General features: G+C 44.4%; 1 protein-coding gene across 2 annotated transcripts in view; it reads right to left on the bottom strand.

Moving 5' to 3' along the window:
- Nucleotides 1-894: 894 nt before the first annotated feature.
- The window catches only part of bahcc1b (BAH domain and coiled-coil containing 1b), a 56364-nt gene continuing 44003 nt past the window's right edge, over nucleotides 895-13255 (bottom strand). For both annotated transcript variants that reach the window (XM_034860181.1, XM_034860183.1), the window contains exons 19-28: nucleotides 13008-13252; nucleotides 11020-11179; nucleotides 10727-10844; nucleotides 10120-10195; nucleotides 9888-9996; nucleotides 9679-9795; nucleotides 6868-7005; nucleotides 4692-6127; nucleotides 3554-3790; nucleotides 895-3008 (exon numbers count right to left, since the gene is read on the bottom strand). In XM_034860181.1, coding sequence (XP_034716072.1) covers nucleotides 2799-3008; nucleotides 3554-3790; nucleotides 4692-6127; nucleotides 6868-7005; nucleotides 9679-9795; nucleotides 9888-9996; nucleotides 10120-10195; nucleotides 10727-10844; nucleotides 11020-11179; nucleotides 13008-13252 — 2846 coding nt within the window. In that variant the 3' untranslated portion in view covers nucleotides 895-2798. The remainder of the gene's footprint in view (nucleotides 3009-3553; nucleotides 3791-4691; nucleotides 6128-6867; nucleotides 7006-9678; nucleotides 9796-9887; nucleotides 9997-10119; nucleotides 10196-10726; nucleotides 10845-11019; nucleotides 11180-13007; nucleotides 13253-13255) is intronic.

Here is a 13255-nt window from a genome sequence, read left to right as displayed (position 1 = left end):
CCCACCTGTAGAGCCAGAGGAGACTTTATCCCGCCCATCTCTCTCATGAAACATCGCTACTAGATACACTTTCCCTTTCTTTCCCAATTCTTCACTTTCTATCGGCTACAGCTACAGTTTCAAATTGCTTCCTCTGCTCGTGTTTCGTTTTTTCGTTCCCCCTTCTCATCCTTCCATGCTTTCTTCTGTGGTTCGTTTTTTCTTACAGCAGACAAATGACTGGCATCGATAAACACAAGGCGGTATTCAGAGCGCTCACGCCCAGCAGAAAAGGGGGAAAAAAGAATCAAGAGTTGTTATTTTTTTGTAAGAATCTTTTTTTTTAATGAAACACAAAAGGCAATAAAATTAAGATAAATATTTTTTTCCTTTTGTACATGAGGAAATATTTTGTGTCATATTTCCAAAGAATGACTGAGATTACATAATATATTTTAGTAGGCTATCTCAAACCATACAAAGCAGTTTTCCAGTGGGTCTAAAAAAACACAATGATGTCACTTCTGTCAAACGTGATGGTTAGTACTGAATCCAGTGTTTCTTAAAGAAAATACAGCTTTAAAAAGAAAATCATTTAAAGACCCATAAAAGCAACATTTTAAAACTGAGTTTCACATTAGATTCCTTTTAAAGCTTTTGCTTTGCAGTGTAACAGCAACATTGTTGTTAAAAGTCAGTCAATGTCCTAAAAAAGGCTTTTATGTTCTTCCCCCCTGTACATCCTATACACTGACAACAAACAGTCATCACAGGCTTGCATAAACAGTAAGACAATGGTAAACGAGGAAAACAAGCAAAAGTAAAACACACACACAGAGACATTTTTGGCAAAGCAGGAGTAAAAGTGACAAGAAGCATATTTTATGATTTGATCCTTATCTTGTTGTTTTTTTGTCTCTCAACATTGTCCCATTGATTGGCTCTGATTGTCCTTCACAGTCACGTGATGCCATTCTGGTTGCCATAGTGACCTCAAGTGCATCAGCTGGGCAGCGTGTAGACAATGTTGCTGCAACGTTTCTCGGAGGCTGTCATAGCAACGCTGGATGAACGCGAGCAGACAACGAGATGAACTCTACTTAAAATATCTCGGTGATTGCAGGGGTCCCGGATTCAGATTTGATTGAACGTGTTTATTAACGTCTTTTTTATAAAAATTGTTTTCTTCTAATGTGGTGAAGTGTAAACTCACAGGTGCTTTGGTATGTATTTTTTATGCCAGATAAATATCTACATTTGATATAGGAATGTATACAGGCTAAAATAGATAAAGAAGAACTAGATTCTTTTAGGATCAAAGAACAGCAGAAACTCAGTTTCCAGTATTTGGTAAACAAAAAAAAAAAAAGTAAAACAAAACACAAGATCCCAACAGGAAATGCGCATTTTAAACCCAACAGAGTAAATAAAGGAGAAAAAAATGTGGACACGTTTAAAAAGAGCCTTTTTCTGATTTCCTTATAAAACATTTTCCAAACACCCTTTCTACATGTCCGCCCTTAGCCTAAAGCAGGGAAACAACCACAAAGTCTTCACATCAGTTGTACAGTTTGACCCTCGATCCAAACCTCCAACAATCCTGTTCAGTGCATTGAGAGTGAAGGAAACTAACCCGAGCTCCTCCCTCTGTCAGACCCCCCCAACCCCCCCCCCCCGCAAACCCCTCCCACACACACCCTAAAAAACTCTAAATAAAATAATCTTCTCTGCAAAAGAAAACAGCGAAAAAACAAGAAACAAATATAAATGTATACTATTTACAACATGTTATATTAAACATGATGCTGTACAAAGCGCGAGCGCGCACACACACACACACACACACACACACACACACACACACACACACACACACACACACACGCACGCCACCATGCATGCACATTTCAAATAAACAATCCAACTTCCTGTATATGTGTCTTTGCACATGAATAGGAGGATACTAGCAAGAGGTATTGACGTGTATGGCTTGACAGGAGAAGAAATCATTTTAGAGTTTTAGAGACGTACTGACGGTGTGTCACGACGTCATCCCTGCTTGACGAGCGCGGGTGTGCGCGTGCATGACCACACATACAGTACAAACACACGTGCACGCTAAAGCACTATTTACTTGGAGCTCATTAAATGCCAAAAAGGGTCATCGCAGCCACTCTGCAAACACACACACACACACACACACACACACACACACTTACACACAAAGTCCGAACTACAGTGTTTTTTGGTCCTGTTGGGAATCTCCCAATCACTTTGTCATCTTTAAACTACCAGTATAAGACCATTAAAAACCCTCTAAACCAGTGGGGTTTACAGTGAGTCTCTCCTTACCATACAGTCTCTCCCGCTCTCTGAGGCTTTGTTTCAGAAAGCCAAGTCTGACACCCTTCCTCCATAGAATATCCTTGCGACTGTACTCCAGTGCTCACGTCCTTGGATCCTGTTCTTTTGTTGCAGTAATCTTGTCGGAGGGACGAGATTCTCTGTTTTTTCAGCCACAGGGAAAGCTGTAGACTCCCGCTGTGACAAGGAGCCTCAGTCCACATCGGATAAAGAGGTTAAATCTGACATGGATCAGACTTTTCCCCAGAACACACCAGGCTCCTGTAAGTGCCAGTACTGTTGGGCCTCATCCAGTGGGCTAGCTCCTTCTCTTACAAGGGCCAGATCAATACGCAGAGCCCAAACTCTTTGTCTTGGTTCCCGTCTGTCCCCAGCTCCGTTCTGAAGTGCCATCCTGGAAGCAGTCAACTCCAGAGTTCAGGTTGAATATTTGGATTTCTCTCAAGCTGGTGGTGCTAGGACACAATGGCCATGCCATCAGCGCTGATCAGCTGGCCCGTGGTCGGTTCATAGGTTCCGGCCAGGTAGAACAGGTCGTCGGTGGCGCTGCCGGGCTTACGCTCACACATCAGGTGGTCATACTCGGCCCTGCTGACCACCATGCAGCGATGGGAGATGGTCTGCACGTCATTCTCATCCTCGTGGCTCGACTGATACAAGGCATTCTAGCAAAGAGACAGAAAAGAATGGTTGATAAATCAGCAAGATAGATTCCAGCTTGAAAATGTGGTGAGATTGTTGTTTTTGTTTGGCAACATCTTTGGTGCAGCTTTCACTGTGCACTTCCCACACATGCCACATTTGTCGTCGTCTTTAAGCGTGGGTTTTCTCATGATGACGTTGGAGTTTCGACAAATGGTGATCTTTTATGTTTGCTCAGCCCCAGTGGATCTTGCTTCTTATGCTAACTACCCAGCTCCTTTTCTATTTATTCCAAACAAACCACTATTGCTGTCGTCAGAAACGCAAAAAATGCATGACTTTCTGTGGAGCAGAGATTTTGCCTGGAAAATACCCACCTCACACTGAATATTTAGAACTACGAATGGTAACAGTTTTCATGAATTAAGTGGATGTTCAACCATTCATATCAGATGGAAACAGGGAATAAAAAGAAGCAAATAGGTAATATATGTATATGAAAATGTCACAGACTGTAACTTTGACCATTCCTGTTTTAGAAATTCTACTTGCACTGCCTGGCCTTTACCTTGCCGTCGCGGTGTCGCCTCCCCAGGCGAGTCTCCTCCGGGTGGTAGAACCACTTGACCCTGACCACCATGCTGGAGCTCCACGACTCCCAGAGGCTCTCCACTCTGCCCACGTAGGGCAGCTGGGGCCGGCCCGGTGACAGGAACACAGCACAGTCGCCGACATGCACTGTCTCCTTGCCCCTCACGATGGCCTTGTAGAAAAGCTTGCGGGCTTTACCCTTCAGACCTCTCCTCTGTTGGGGAAGCAGAGTAGAAATAGTCAGTCAATTTATTCAGTGTGGAGGGTTTATTTCACCCCCAGCCTCATTTTAGAAATTAAATAAGATCAGTCTACTGTTCCCAAGATTTAATATGTCTTTCCAAGCCAAAACATCATACCTAACACCAATCATAAAGAACTCATGCTATTGAGTTACATGAGTTTGTTTCCTAGCACACCAAAAACTCACTCTTAACCTAAAGGCAAGAGTACTGAAACTCATGTAGACATTATGATCACAGTAACCATAACATGGGTAGCACACCTTTATTTCTGCTCCATATTTTAATTTGTTGGGGCATGTGCACACCTTTATCTTCTTCTCAAGCTGCACGTCTCAGTCAACAGATGCTGCGCTGTTTACTTTGTAAAGAATGGAAGCTAAGAGTGGCAGCAGTTCCTCAAACTGTTTTGTTTTGTAATCATCTGAATTGAGACTTAATAGCTGGGATAACAAATTCAGCGAGTAAGCCAATATGTGTTGCCAATATGTCCAGGCCTTGAGAGATTGAGGCAGAATAAGCACTGCAAAGAGAGATCATATTTAAACATTGCATTTTATTGCATGTCATCAAGGTGCTATGTGACAGAAACGGCAACAACAATCAGTAACCTACTTAAGCTGTGAGGTGAGGTAGGTTACTGATACCCAGGACAGGAGTTTTGAACGGCCTAACGTGTGATCATGGGAAAACACTATTTAAGTGGAATAGGATTTAGTTGCAGGAAATCACAGATACTCTCACGTTCTGCAATACAGTGACGAGAATATTTACACACAAAAAACAGATCTTTGTAAAAAAAAAAAAAAAAAACTCTTCAACATCTTGGATACGGAAACAAAACATTTTAAAATGCAACCCAAAGTGTCCTACCTGTGTGGGGTTGCCGGACCATTTCCAGAGCTGCCGTCCAGGCAGAAGGGGAGCCATGTTAGACAGAGGCTCAGGGGAAGACATCCGCTGCCTCTTAGCTGTTGTTGGGTCCTTGGAGCCAGGTTTGGGCTGCTGGCTCACAGGACTGCCTTGCCTATGACGGTGGCTGCTCAAAAGTCCTTCTTTCCTCTTTAGCTGGTTCTTAGCTGAGCTACTGTTACCCACCATCCCACCTTTTGACATGAACTCCTTCCTGTCTTCTGTTCTGTCGGCCCTCACCTTTGACCCCGGGACGGCCATGCTGGCTTTAGACACATAGCCGTGACCCGGGGCTGGGGCCGAGGGAGAGGAGCTGGAGGCGGTAGGGTCAGGGCTCAGGAGGTCGGAGGTCATGTTCTGCCTGTGCTTGTGTTTGTCCTGCTGGAGCAGTGCGCGGCGCAGCAGCACAGAGGAGGACTCTTCGTCGGAGGAGTAGGACGAGTCGTCTGAGGAACAGAGGGACGAGGAGGAGATGGAGCCGGAGGAGGAGGACGAGGAGGAAGATGAGGAGAAGCAGGCGGAGAGACGGGAGAGAAAACGCCCGCTGCGGTGGGACGTATCTGCTGCACTTCTTCTAGGTGCTTCAGCATCCTGACCATCATCCTCATCCAGCTCAGAGTAAGAACTGGGGCAGTCACTTGGGTAGTCCACACTGTAATCCCCACCTTGGACTCCAAGACCTGTTGACTGAAGGTCAGTTCTCAGAGGTGGGCTGCCTTTTACAATAGGCTCAGAACGCACCCCATTGCCATCTCTTTCCCCTCCCTTCTTGCCATCCTTCACCAGCTGGGCAGGGTGGATGTATCGCAGCGGTGCTCCTGCTGAGGCGAGACTTTTGCCTCCCTTTCCTCCACTGCCACCAAGTCGAAGCAGTGCCTTGCCGTTCTTTGTTTTGGGAGAAGTCACTCCTTCATGGTCAAGCTTCACCAGGAACTGTTTCCTGTCACGGTCGCTCACTGGCTTCCTGCTTCCACCTGCCATTGCCATGGTGACAGCTGAGGAGCAAGCAGAGGCCGAGGACTCCCGGGCCCCAGTGGAAGCTACGGTGGCGACCGGTCGCCCGGCTCCAGAGCTTCCACCGCTTCTAAAAGTAGAGAAGCTGTTAGCGATGCTACTGAATGAGTCACCTTCAAAAGGGGAGCCAAAGATGCCTTTGATAGGCATTGGGGGTGCAAGAAGGTGGGAGGTGGGCCGATGAAACAGCCCCAAGTCCCGTTCTCGAATCCTCCTCTGGGTCTTACGAGACGTCCCATTGAAGAGAAAGAAGTCAACTGGTGGTCTCTTCCTGGTCGCGGACCAGTTCAACAAGGAAGCGTTGCCTTTGGTTACAGTGTCTGTTACTGATGTTGGCATGCTGGCAGTCTTAGGCACTGAGTGGACTTTCTTCGGTCTGCCAACTGAAAAAAAAAGCCGACAACGGAGAGGAGTTATAATCAATATAAACTGACAGGTCTTAAGAGCAGACTGAGATAATTTTGGAACTAAGAGCTTTTGAGAAACTTAATCTCTTTATCGCTTTGATCTCCACTGAGCCAGGTAAATTTCAACATATCCATTACACAAATTAAAACAAACCTGGTAAACCTGTCTGTCTATCCAGCTTTGTGTTCAACCGGAGTTTGTGATACGTTACATGTTTGTTGCTTAACCACACAAAACACACGGATGACACCTCATAAAAACATGATTAATGTGGTCATGTTGAGTTCAAAAGATAGGCGGGAAACAAGGAATTTCATTATCGAGTCTTTCGGCTTATAAATCTACCACTCAGTACTGTCCTTTGACTTGGAGGCATCTGATAATTAGTTGGCAGTTGGAACTGTAAATGAGGCCTTGTTTAGGGAATTTTAGTACGGCCTGAAAGGTTGTGTGTCTTTGAGTGCATTGACTAGTCAGACCAGTACTTCTCAGGCAACATCTACTGTTTGTTAAAATGTTGTTGTCTTGATTCCGCAGACTGTATTCTGAAAAGGATAACCCGTCTTTTCTACACATATTAAACTAAAAAAGACTTTGTAATGTTGTTTAAAAATGACTTTCGAAATGTACAAATCTTTACACAAGGTCTATGTGTTTGTTGAAGGAGTATCAATCAATCGCAAGGATAGAGGATGTGTGTTCCCTTCTCCCTCACCTGGTCTTTTCTCTTGGGGCCTTCCTGCAGGCTCGTCATTGGCTGGTTTCTCTGTGGGCGTGTCTTTCCTCTCGTGGGTGGAGCTTCGCCTGCCGCGGTGACCAGATGAGATCAGAAGTGCTGGAGAAGGTTCCGCACCTAACAGAGAAGAATTGTTAAATGGGGAGTTTCATCATCAACTTTGTTGCCAGACTCAAGCTCCATTCAGAAGACACAGACATGACATACACCATACATTCAGAAAAGAAAGGTAAACATATACATGTACAGAGAAATAATTTCCACAGTGATGATTGGTATCAAATGGCACTAAACCTAGGATTTGCGAGCAGCATAACAATGCTGTTCTAGTAGACGTTCAGGCGTCAAATGAATTTATAGATAGGACTCCTCAATAATGCCTGGAAGGTGCTGACCCCTGAATTGCAGGTGAATTCCACCGGAGCACCTGGATTTGTTGAGAAGCATCCTCATAGAGTCATTTTAAGCAACCTTAAGCTTCTTCATGCTTGCCTTTTAAAACTTAGTCCATAACAGAGCAGTATACAAAGGAGTGCAATATGCTTTAAACAGACTAATTTTGACGTCATCTGTGCTGATGTGGAATTTTCTTCCCAGCATGTTAGCTTGGGCATGTAAAACGCGACGCCGCCTGTATCCTCGTCATCAGATAAGTGATCCGTTATGTAGTGACCCAGATATTTAATTTTATTACAGACACTCATCACTTGTCCTGACAGAAAAAAAGTCTGGAAAACAAAGATCTTTGTCCGCTTTTGGCCTACATATCAAGACAGCACTCTTTTTGGCATTATACAACACATCATATTTCACTCCATATTCAGAGCAGATATTCAGTAGACGCTGAAAACCAGCATGGCTTGGAGAGAAAGTTGCCAGATCTACAGCAAACATGAAATGATTAACCAAGGTGTTACCAACCATACAGATAGTTTTGCACCTAGTCAATCACACTAGCTAGGGCTATTGGCCTATAATTATCTAAACTACCAATCTTGCCAGCTTTGTCCTTGATAACAGACCCAAGAGTAAGAGACAACATAGGTTCAGGCAGCAGGCCATGGGTCATGAATCCAGAAAACAAATGACAAGCAGCACTGCCACCTTTGGGCTAGCAAACCTAAGGTGCTCTGCTGTGATGTGGAGTGACCCACTTGCTTTCTTATCAGATAGCTAGGCCACTGCCTGGCAGACTTCACTGGAGGTGATTATCTCTGGATTACTGTTGACAATATTTGTCACTTTGTAAGGGTCACTTTTCACACAGTTAAATAAGGCAGAGTAATGTTGCCTCCAAAGCTCAGCTATATTATCAGCTCCAGACACCACCTCAATGGCACACGGAAGCAATGTATTAGCCCTGTTCAGAGCTCTCACCTCCTTCCAAAAGCCAATGACCTTATTACCCAGACATTTCTCAGCCACTGAGTTTGCTCTCATAGCCTGTTCATGTTTACCAATGTAGAGGACGGCCGGGGTGGGTAATTAGGAAAATTGGGAGAATTCCCAGTGGACCGCTCCCTTTTGGGCCGGTTGAGGATTTTCTTTTTCTTTTTTTTCTTTTTTATATTTGTCAAATTAGTCTATCTTCTACACACGTTCCGCAGCCTCTGCACGGGTTGTACCATGTGAAGGAGTTCTGGTTGGGTGAGTCCATAGCAAGTCATTTCCCAAAAGGTTTTCTCAGATGGGCTACCGACAGTTGGGTCGGCCCTACTGCACCAGTACACAAAGAGGCCAGGGGGGGCTGAAAAAGCCAGGTTGAAAAGAAAAAAGGCATTGCAGGAGGACGCTGCCAAATGCGCCAATATTAGCAATTTATTTTTAAGAGGACAAACACAAGGGGCATCTGGTAAAGAGAGATATAGCCAAGGCCTAATGAGTAGCACTAGCAACGTAATTATTCGGGTAATATCGTTGTAGCGTCGTTAACCTCTTTATTAGCAAAACATTAAGTTTTATTAAAATGTTAACCTTTTTGTATCATTCAAAATATGGTGATTCATAGACTTTGCAAATATAATGCAAATAATGATAACAAAACTCAAGCTGGATCTATGAATGCAGTAAAATGACTTCTTAATTATTTTTTGTAGCTTCTGAGCAACAGATAGATAAGCCAGTCCCCCGCAGAAAATGATGAGCCCGGAATTTGCCATGACGGCGTGGGACAAGTAGAGAGGATACCAGAGTAAACAATATGAATTAAAGTTATTTCATGTAAGAAAGAGCAGTATATGACAGTACATGAAACCAGGGCACTGCTTAGGCGGCTACTGATGCTGTAGATGCTGTTGGTGCTTCACAATGTAACTGTAAACTGTACTGTGAATTGAACTGTAGCAGTTCAATATGCCTCTTCGTGTAAGAGTGGGATACATTTCAAACGCTTCATTTCTTCATTTATTTCTGCTTTTGTTAATTTATCAACCTATCCTTTTGGAATAGTGGAATATTTCTGTTAACTTCTCAGCTTAAGTGACTTATCATTTAACCTTAACATTATTTGTTGAACCATGGTATTGATAAAAAAAAAACTACAGAATAGTAAGAGCTGAACTGTTGCTTCATTGATTCAATTTCCACCACCATGGAAAAAGTCTTGGGCCTGAAGCTCCCGGGCCCAAGAGTGGCCCCACCGCGGCCCTAGCAGATGACATATTTGAGTCAAGTGCTGGTAAGCTTTTTATACTCAAGGATAGGGGCATGTATGGGTCTGCCTGCCTGTGCCCATGCCTTATTTTTCCATTCATTCATTCTTTCCATCCTTCTTTTCAAAGCCACACTCACAGCAGATTTGGTATCCCGGGGGCAGAAGCCTGATGTTTGCGAGGGAGATCCTTCCTCTGTCTCCATCATCAAACTCCACCATGACGCTACCCTCCTTCTCCTCTTCGCCTGGACCTCCTGAAGCACAACACATAAGACGGTGGACATGAGTTGCTGGGAACGCACCAGTGTATGATCGTGGAGTGAGGTTGCCTGTGCGTCTCGCTTACCTCGATGGACGTTTCCGGGGTAAAGACAGCGAGAGCGCTCGCTCCAGTAGGCGCACACTCGGGTCCCTGCAGTGAGGATGGCCTCGCTCTGGGGCCGCACGTCTAACACCTGGAAACAACGCAAAATTATCTGTATAGGGTGACCGGAGGTTTTAGTTAAAGCTGCCCAGCGCCGCAAAACTACCCACAAAATGTAATAGATGCAAAAGTAAGCTTTTAGATGGACACTTACAGCTTCCTGTAGTAGCTGCTCCAGCGAGTAGATCCGGGGGCGATTTCCTCGTTCCCCTTCGATGACAACACTGAATCTAAGAGAAAAAAAGGAAAGCAAAAAGAATGGTAAAATAAAATTCCTCAAGAACCAAACTTTTCTCTATATATTATTATTATTATGTAATTTTTGCTGTTTGATTTTAAGGTTGTCTTTTTCAAAACAGGGTTGAGTGCTCAGATTTTTTTTTCCCTGGCAGCTGTGTTGGCTGCCACTGGTGTGTGTCTTGACTTTGTAATTGTCTAGACTTCTTGTTTGTCAAGATTCACACAGCTGTCATGCATTTAACTAGCGCTTAGCTAAGGTTTCAACTCTTTTGCAAATCTCTTGTCGCAATATGTCTTTTTAGTACTTCACTCCAGGGTTTTCCCCAGGAAATCGTTAAGCCGAGGTGGTTATCCACCCAGATTTGGATGCTTCTCGTAGTGGGATCAATAGGTGATGGAATAAACAGTGGTCATACATTTGCAGTTGCCGTGTGAAATAGTCACTCTGGTGATTCCTCTGATTTGTTTATAGATGAGTTGGTTTGTATCTGTGGTGAGTCAGCTGGGAAGCAGGGCCTTACATGTCAGGCAGGTCCAGAGTTTGGACACAGGCAGCATACAGCAGCTCATCCTCCTTGGAAATCAGTATCTTCAGGCCATCCACCAACATCTCTTTACTCAACACACAGTTTGGCAGGGCTGCGGAGGGAGGGCGTGGGTGAAAGATGGATGAATGGAGAAGATAAAGTGTGAGAGATGCATAATGTGTGAGTGTGATGAATAATTGCTATGTGAAGTGAAAAAGAAGGGCTTTTAAAGCCTTCAACACATGTGTGTGTATAATTATATATGATGTGTCACTGTTTATGCCTACCGGGTATTCTGCAAGGCATGTTGGGAGGGAGATGGATCAACTCTAACTCCTCTTCCTCTTCCTCCTCCTCGCCCTCGGAGAAGCTGCTTTCCTCATCCAACCGAAAGCCGTCGTCGGCTGCAAAGCTCTGCAGGAGACGGCTTACTGCGCGGCCCTTGGCCTGGACGGGAAACAGGATGTGACATCAGTGGACCGAAAACAGGATATGGTATAATTCACGCTTTCATTATATGCCAAAATTAATCTAAAGTAAACAGGATTTGCAGGTAAAACGTAAAGCATTTTCCAGGCTGGTGTGGGGATTGCGTCAGTTAAAAGCAACCACAGGCAGCAATGTTTCTTGTAAAGTGATGCTTTAATGAAGCCGGCAGAAGCTTCTCTTTCTCACTTGCCAGCGTTCACTCAAAGATCAGAGGTCAGAGTCAGTAATAACTGCCGCTCTTCAACTGGTGGGACTTCAGTGTATTGCTCAAGGACACTTCAGCAAGATAGACGCCTGCTAATATAGAAGCTTGAACCCTAATTTGCTTTCTCACCATCACATTTGAACACACACACACACACACACACACACACACAATCTCCAGACCAGTTTAGACTAGTCAGATGACTGATGATAGAAAGTCAGCTTGCCCAACAGGTTTCTGCTTGTATTTAGGCTTTCAAAAGAAAATACCATAAAATGCAATAATAATATGCAATGCAAGAGAGATGGCATGTAATGTGTGTGTGTGTTGTTTCCACATCAGGAGATCATATATTTTAGTGACAAAAGTTTCGTCACCAGAGGGCATGGGTGATTATTCCCCTTTTGTACTGCTGGTGTATGTGTGTGTGTGTGTGCATGCAGGCATGAGTACGTGTAGCGTTATGGCCAATGATTATCTTTATACTTCACTGTTTGGTTTGGAGTTATGTGTTTTTGGACATTCCCTCACAATGTGTCAAAGACTAAGGCAACCTCAGGGCATCTCTCATTAAAATGAATGCGGGTGTCTCTGCAACAGCTGCCTGCACAAATACAGGCCAGCGGTGTGTTAACATTGCAGACAGGTATGCAAACACACACCTATCACAAGATCAAATAGTATATTTGATAAAGTGACTGATTTACAGCTGACGCTGAGCATTACCCGGAGTCAAAGTTATTGGTAGGTTAGTTATAATCAAACTTCCTGGCAGGGTGCGGCTCACTTCAACAAAAAAGGAGCGAACTTGTGGCGAGGTCTTTACTGAAAGATCCTCCTTGCTTCTCTCTTTCTCAACGTTTAGTTGCATGCACCAGAAGGCCTAAGGGAGTGGAGGACCTTCTCTGAGTCACCTTTTTTCTTCTCACACTCCCAGTCTATCTGAACTTCACCTAACCCGTCCTGACCACCGTTGGGTTCGTTACAAAAAAAACTGTACAATCCCTTTTTGCTCATTAACTCCTTTCAAGAGTAATTTATGTGGCCGCAGTAATTTATCGTAATACTCATTATGTAACCTGCCAGTTCACACCTCTAAATTTGGCAATTGCATCTCACCTTTCCATTCCCAGTTCTCATTTCCCAAGCATTTCTGTGTGAATGATCTGGGGGAACAAAATACCACCGTGCCCCCAGCTTCTGTCCTCCTTAAATGAATGTGGTAGAAGAGCATTCAAATATTAGATATAAACTCCAAATGTTGTTGATTGTCCTTATAATTTAGCTCCAACAGACAGAATATGTTCTGTGGACGTTTTGATAACCTGAAAGTGCAATTTTCCCACTGTAACTCAATTCTGTAAAGTCCCCGCGATCATTCACACAGAAGTGCACAGATGAAGCAGCTGAGGAGGGAAATCCAAGATGCAAAGTTTTGAGAGTGTAAAGGTGACAGAGCAGAGTCATAAATCTCTGCTGTCAGGGAGTAATTTATTCAGTTGAATACTTGTCACTGGCAAACGTAAAATATTGCTATGTCACAGTAAGGTTACAAGTCACCACCCAACCACTGGTCCTCACCTTTCCCAGAATGCCCTGCCCCGATGAGTTCTTCCTCATGCCTTCCTTGCTGGCCCTGTTTGAGCCTGTCAGAGCTCCATGGTTCCCCCGACTATCCCCAAAGCTGCAGCCCGATGACGACGCACCCCAGCTGGGCAGAGACGCTCTTTTGGTACCCTGGTGGTCTGGATGTCCCCTTTCTGTGTTGGGAAGGCTCTGCCTTCTGGGCTCTCTCCTCTGATCTGCAGTAGGCATGCTTCCCGTGCCTG

This window comes from Etheostoma cragini, chromosome 21 (assembly GCF_013103735.1).
Source record: "Etheostoma cragini isolate CJK2018 chromosome 21, CSU_Ecrag_1.0, whole genome shotgun sequence".
NCBI lineage: Eukaryota > Metazoa > Chordata > Actinopteri > Perciformes > Percidae > Etheostoma > Etheostoma cragini.
The sequence above is the reverse complement of the archived record's forward strand: the minus strand, read 5'-3'. Positions and strand labels throughout refer to the sequence as shown.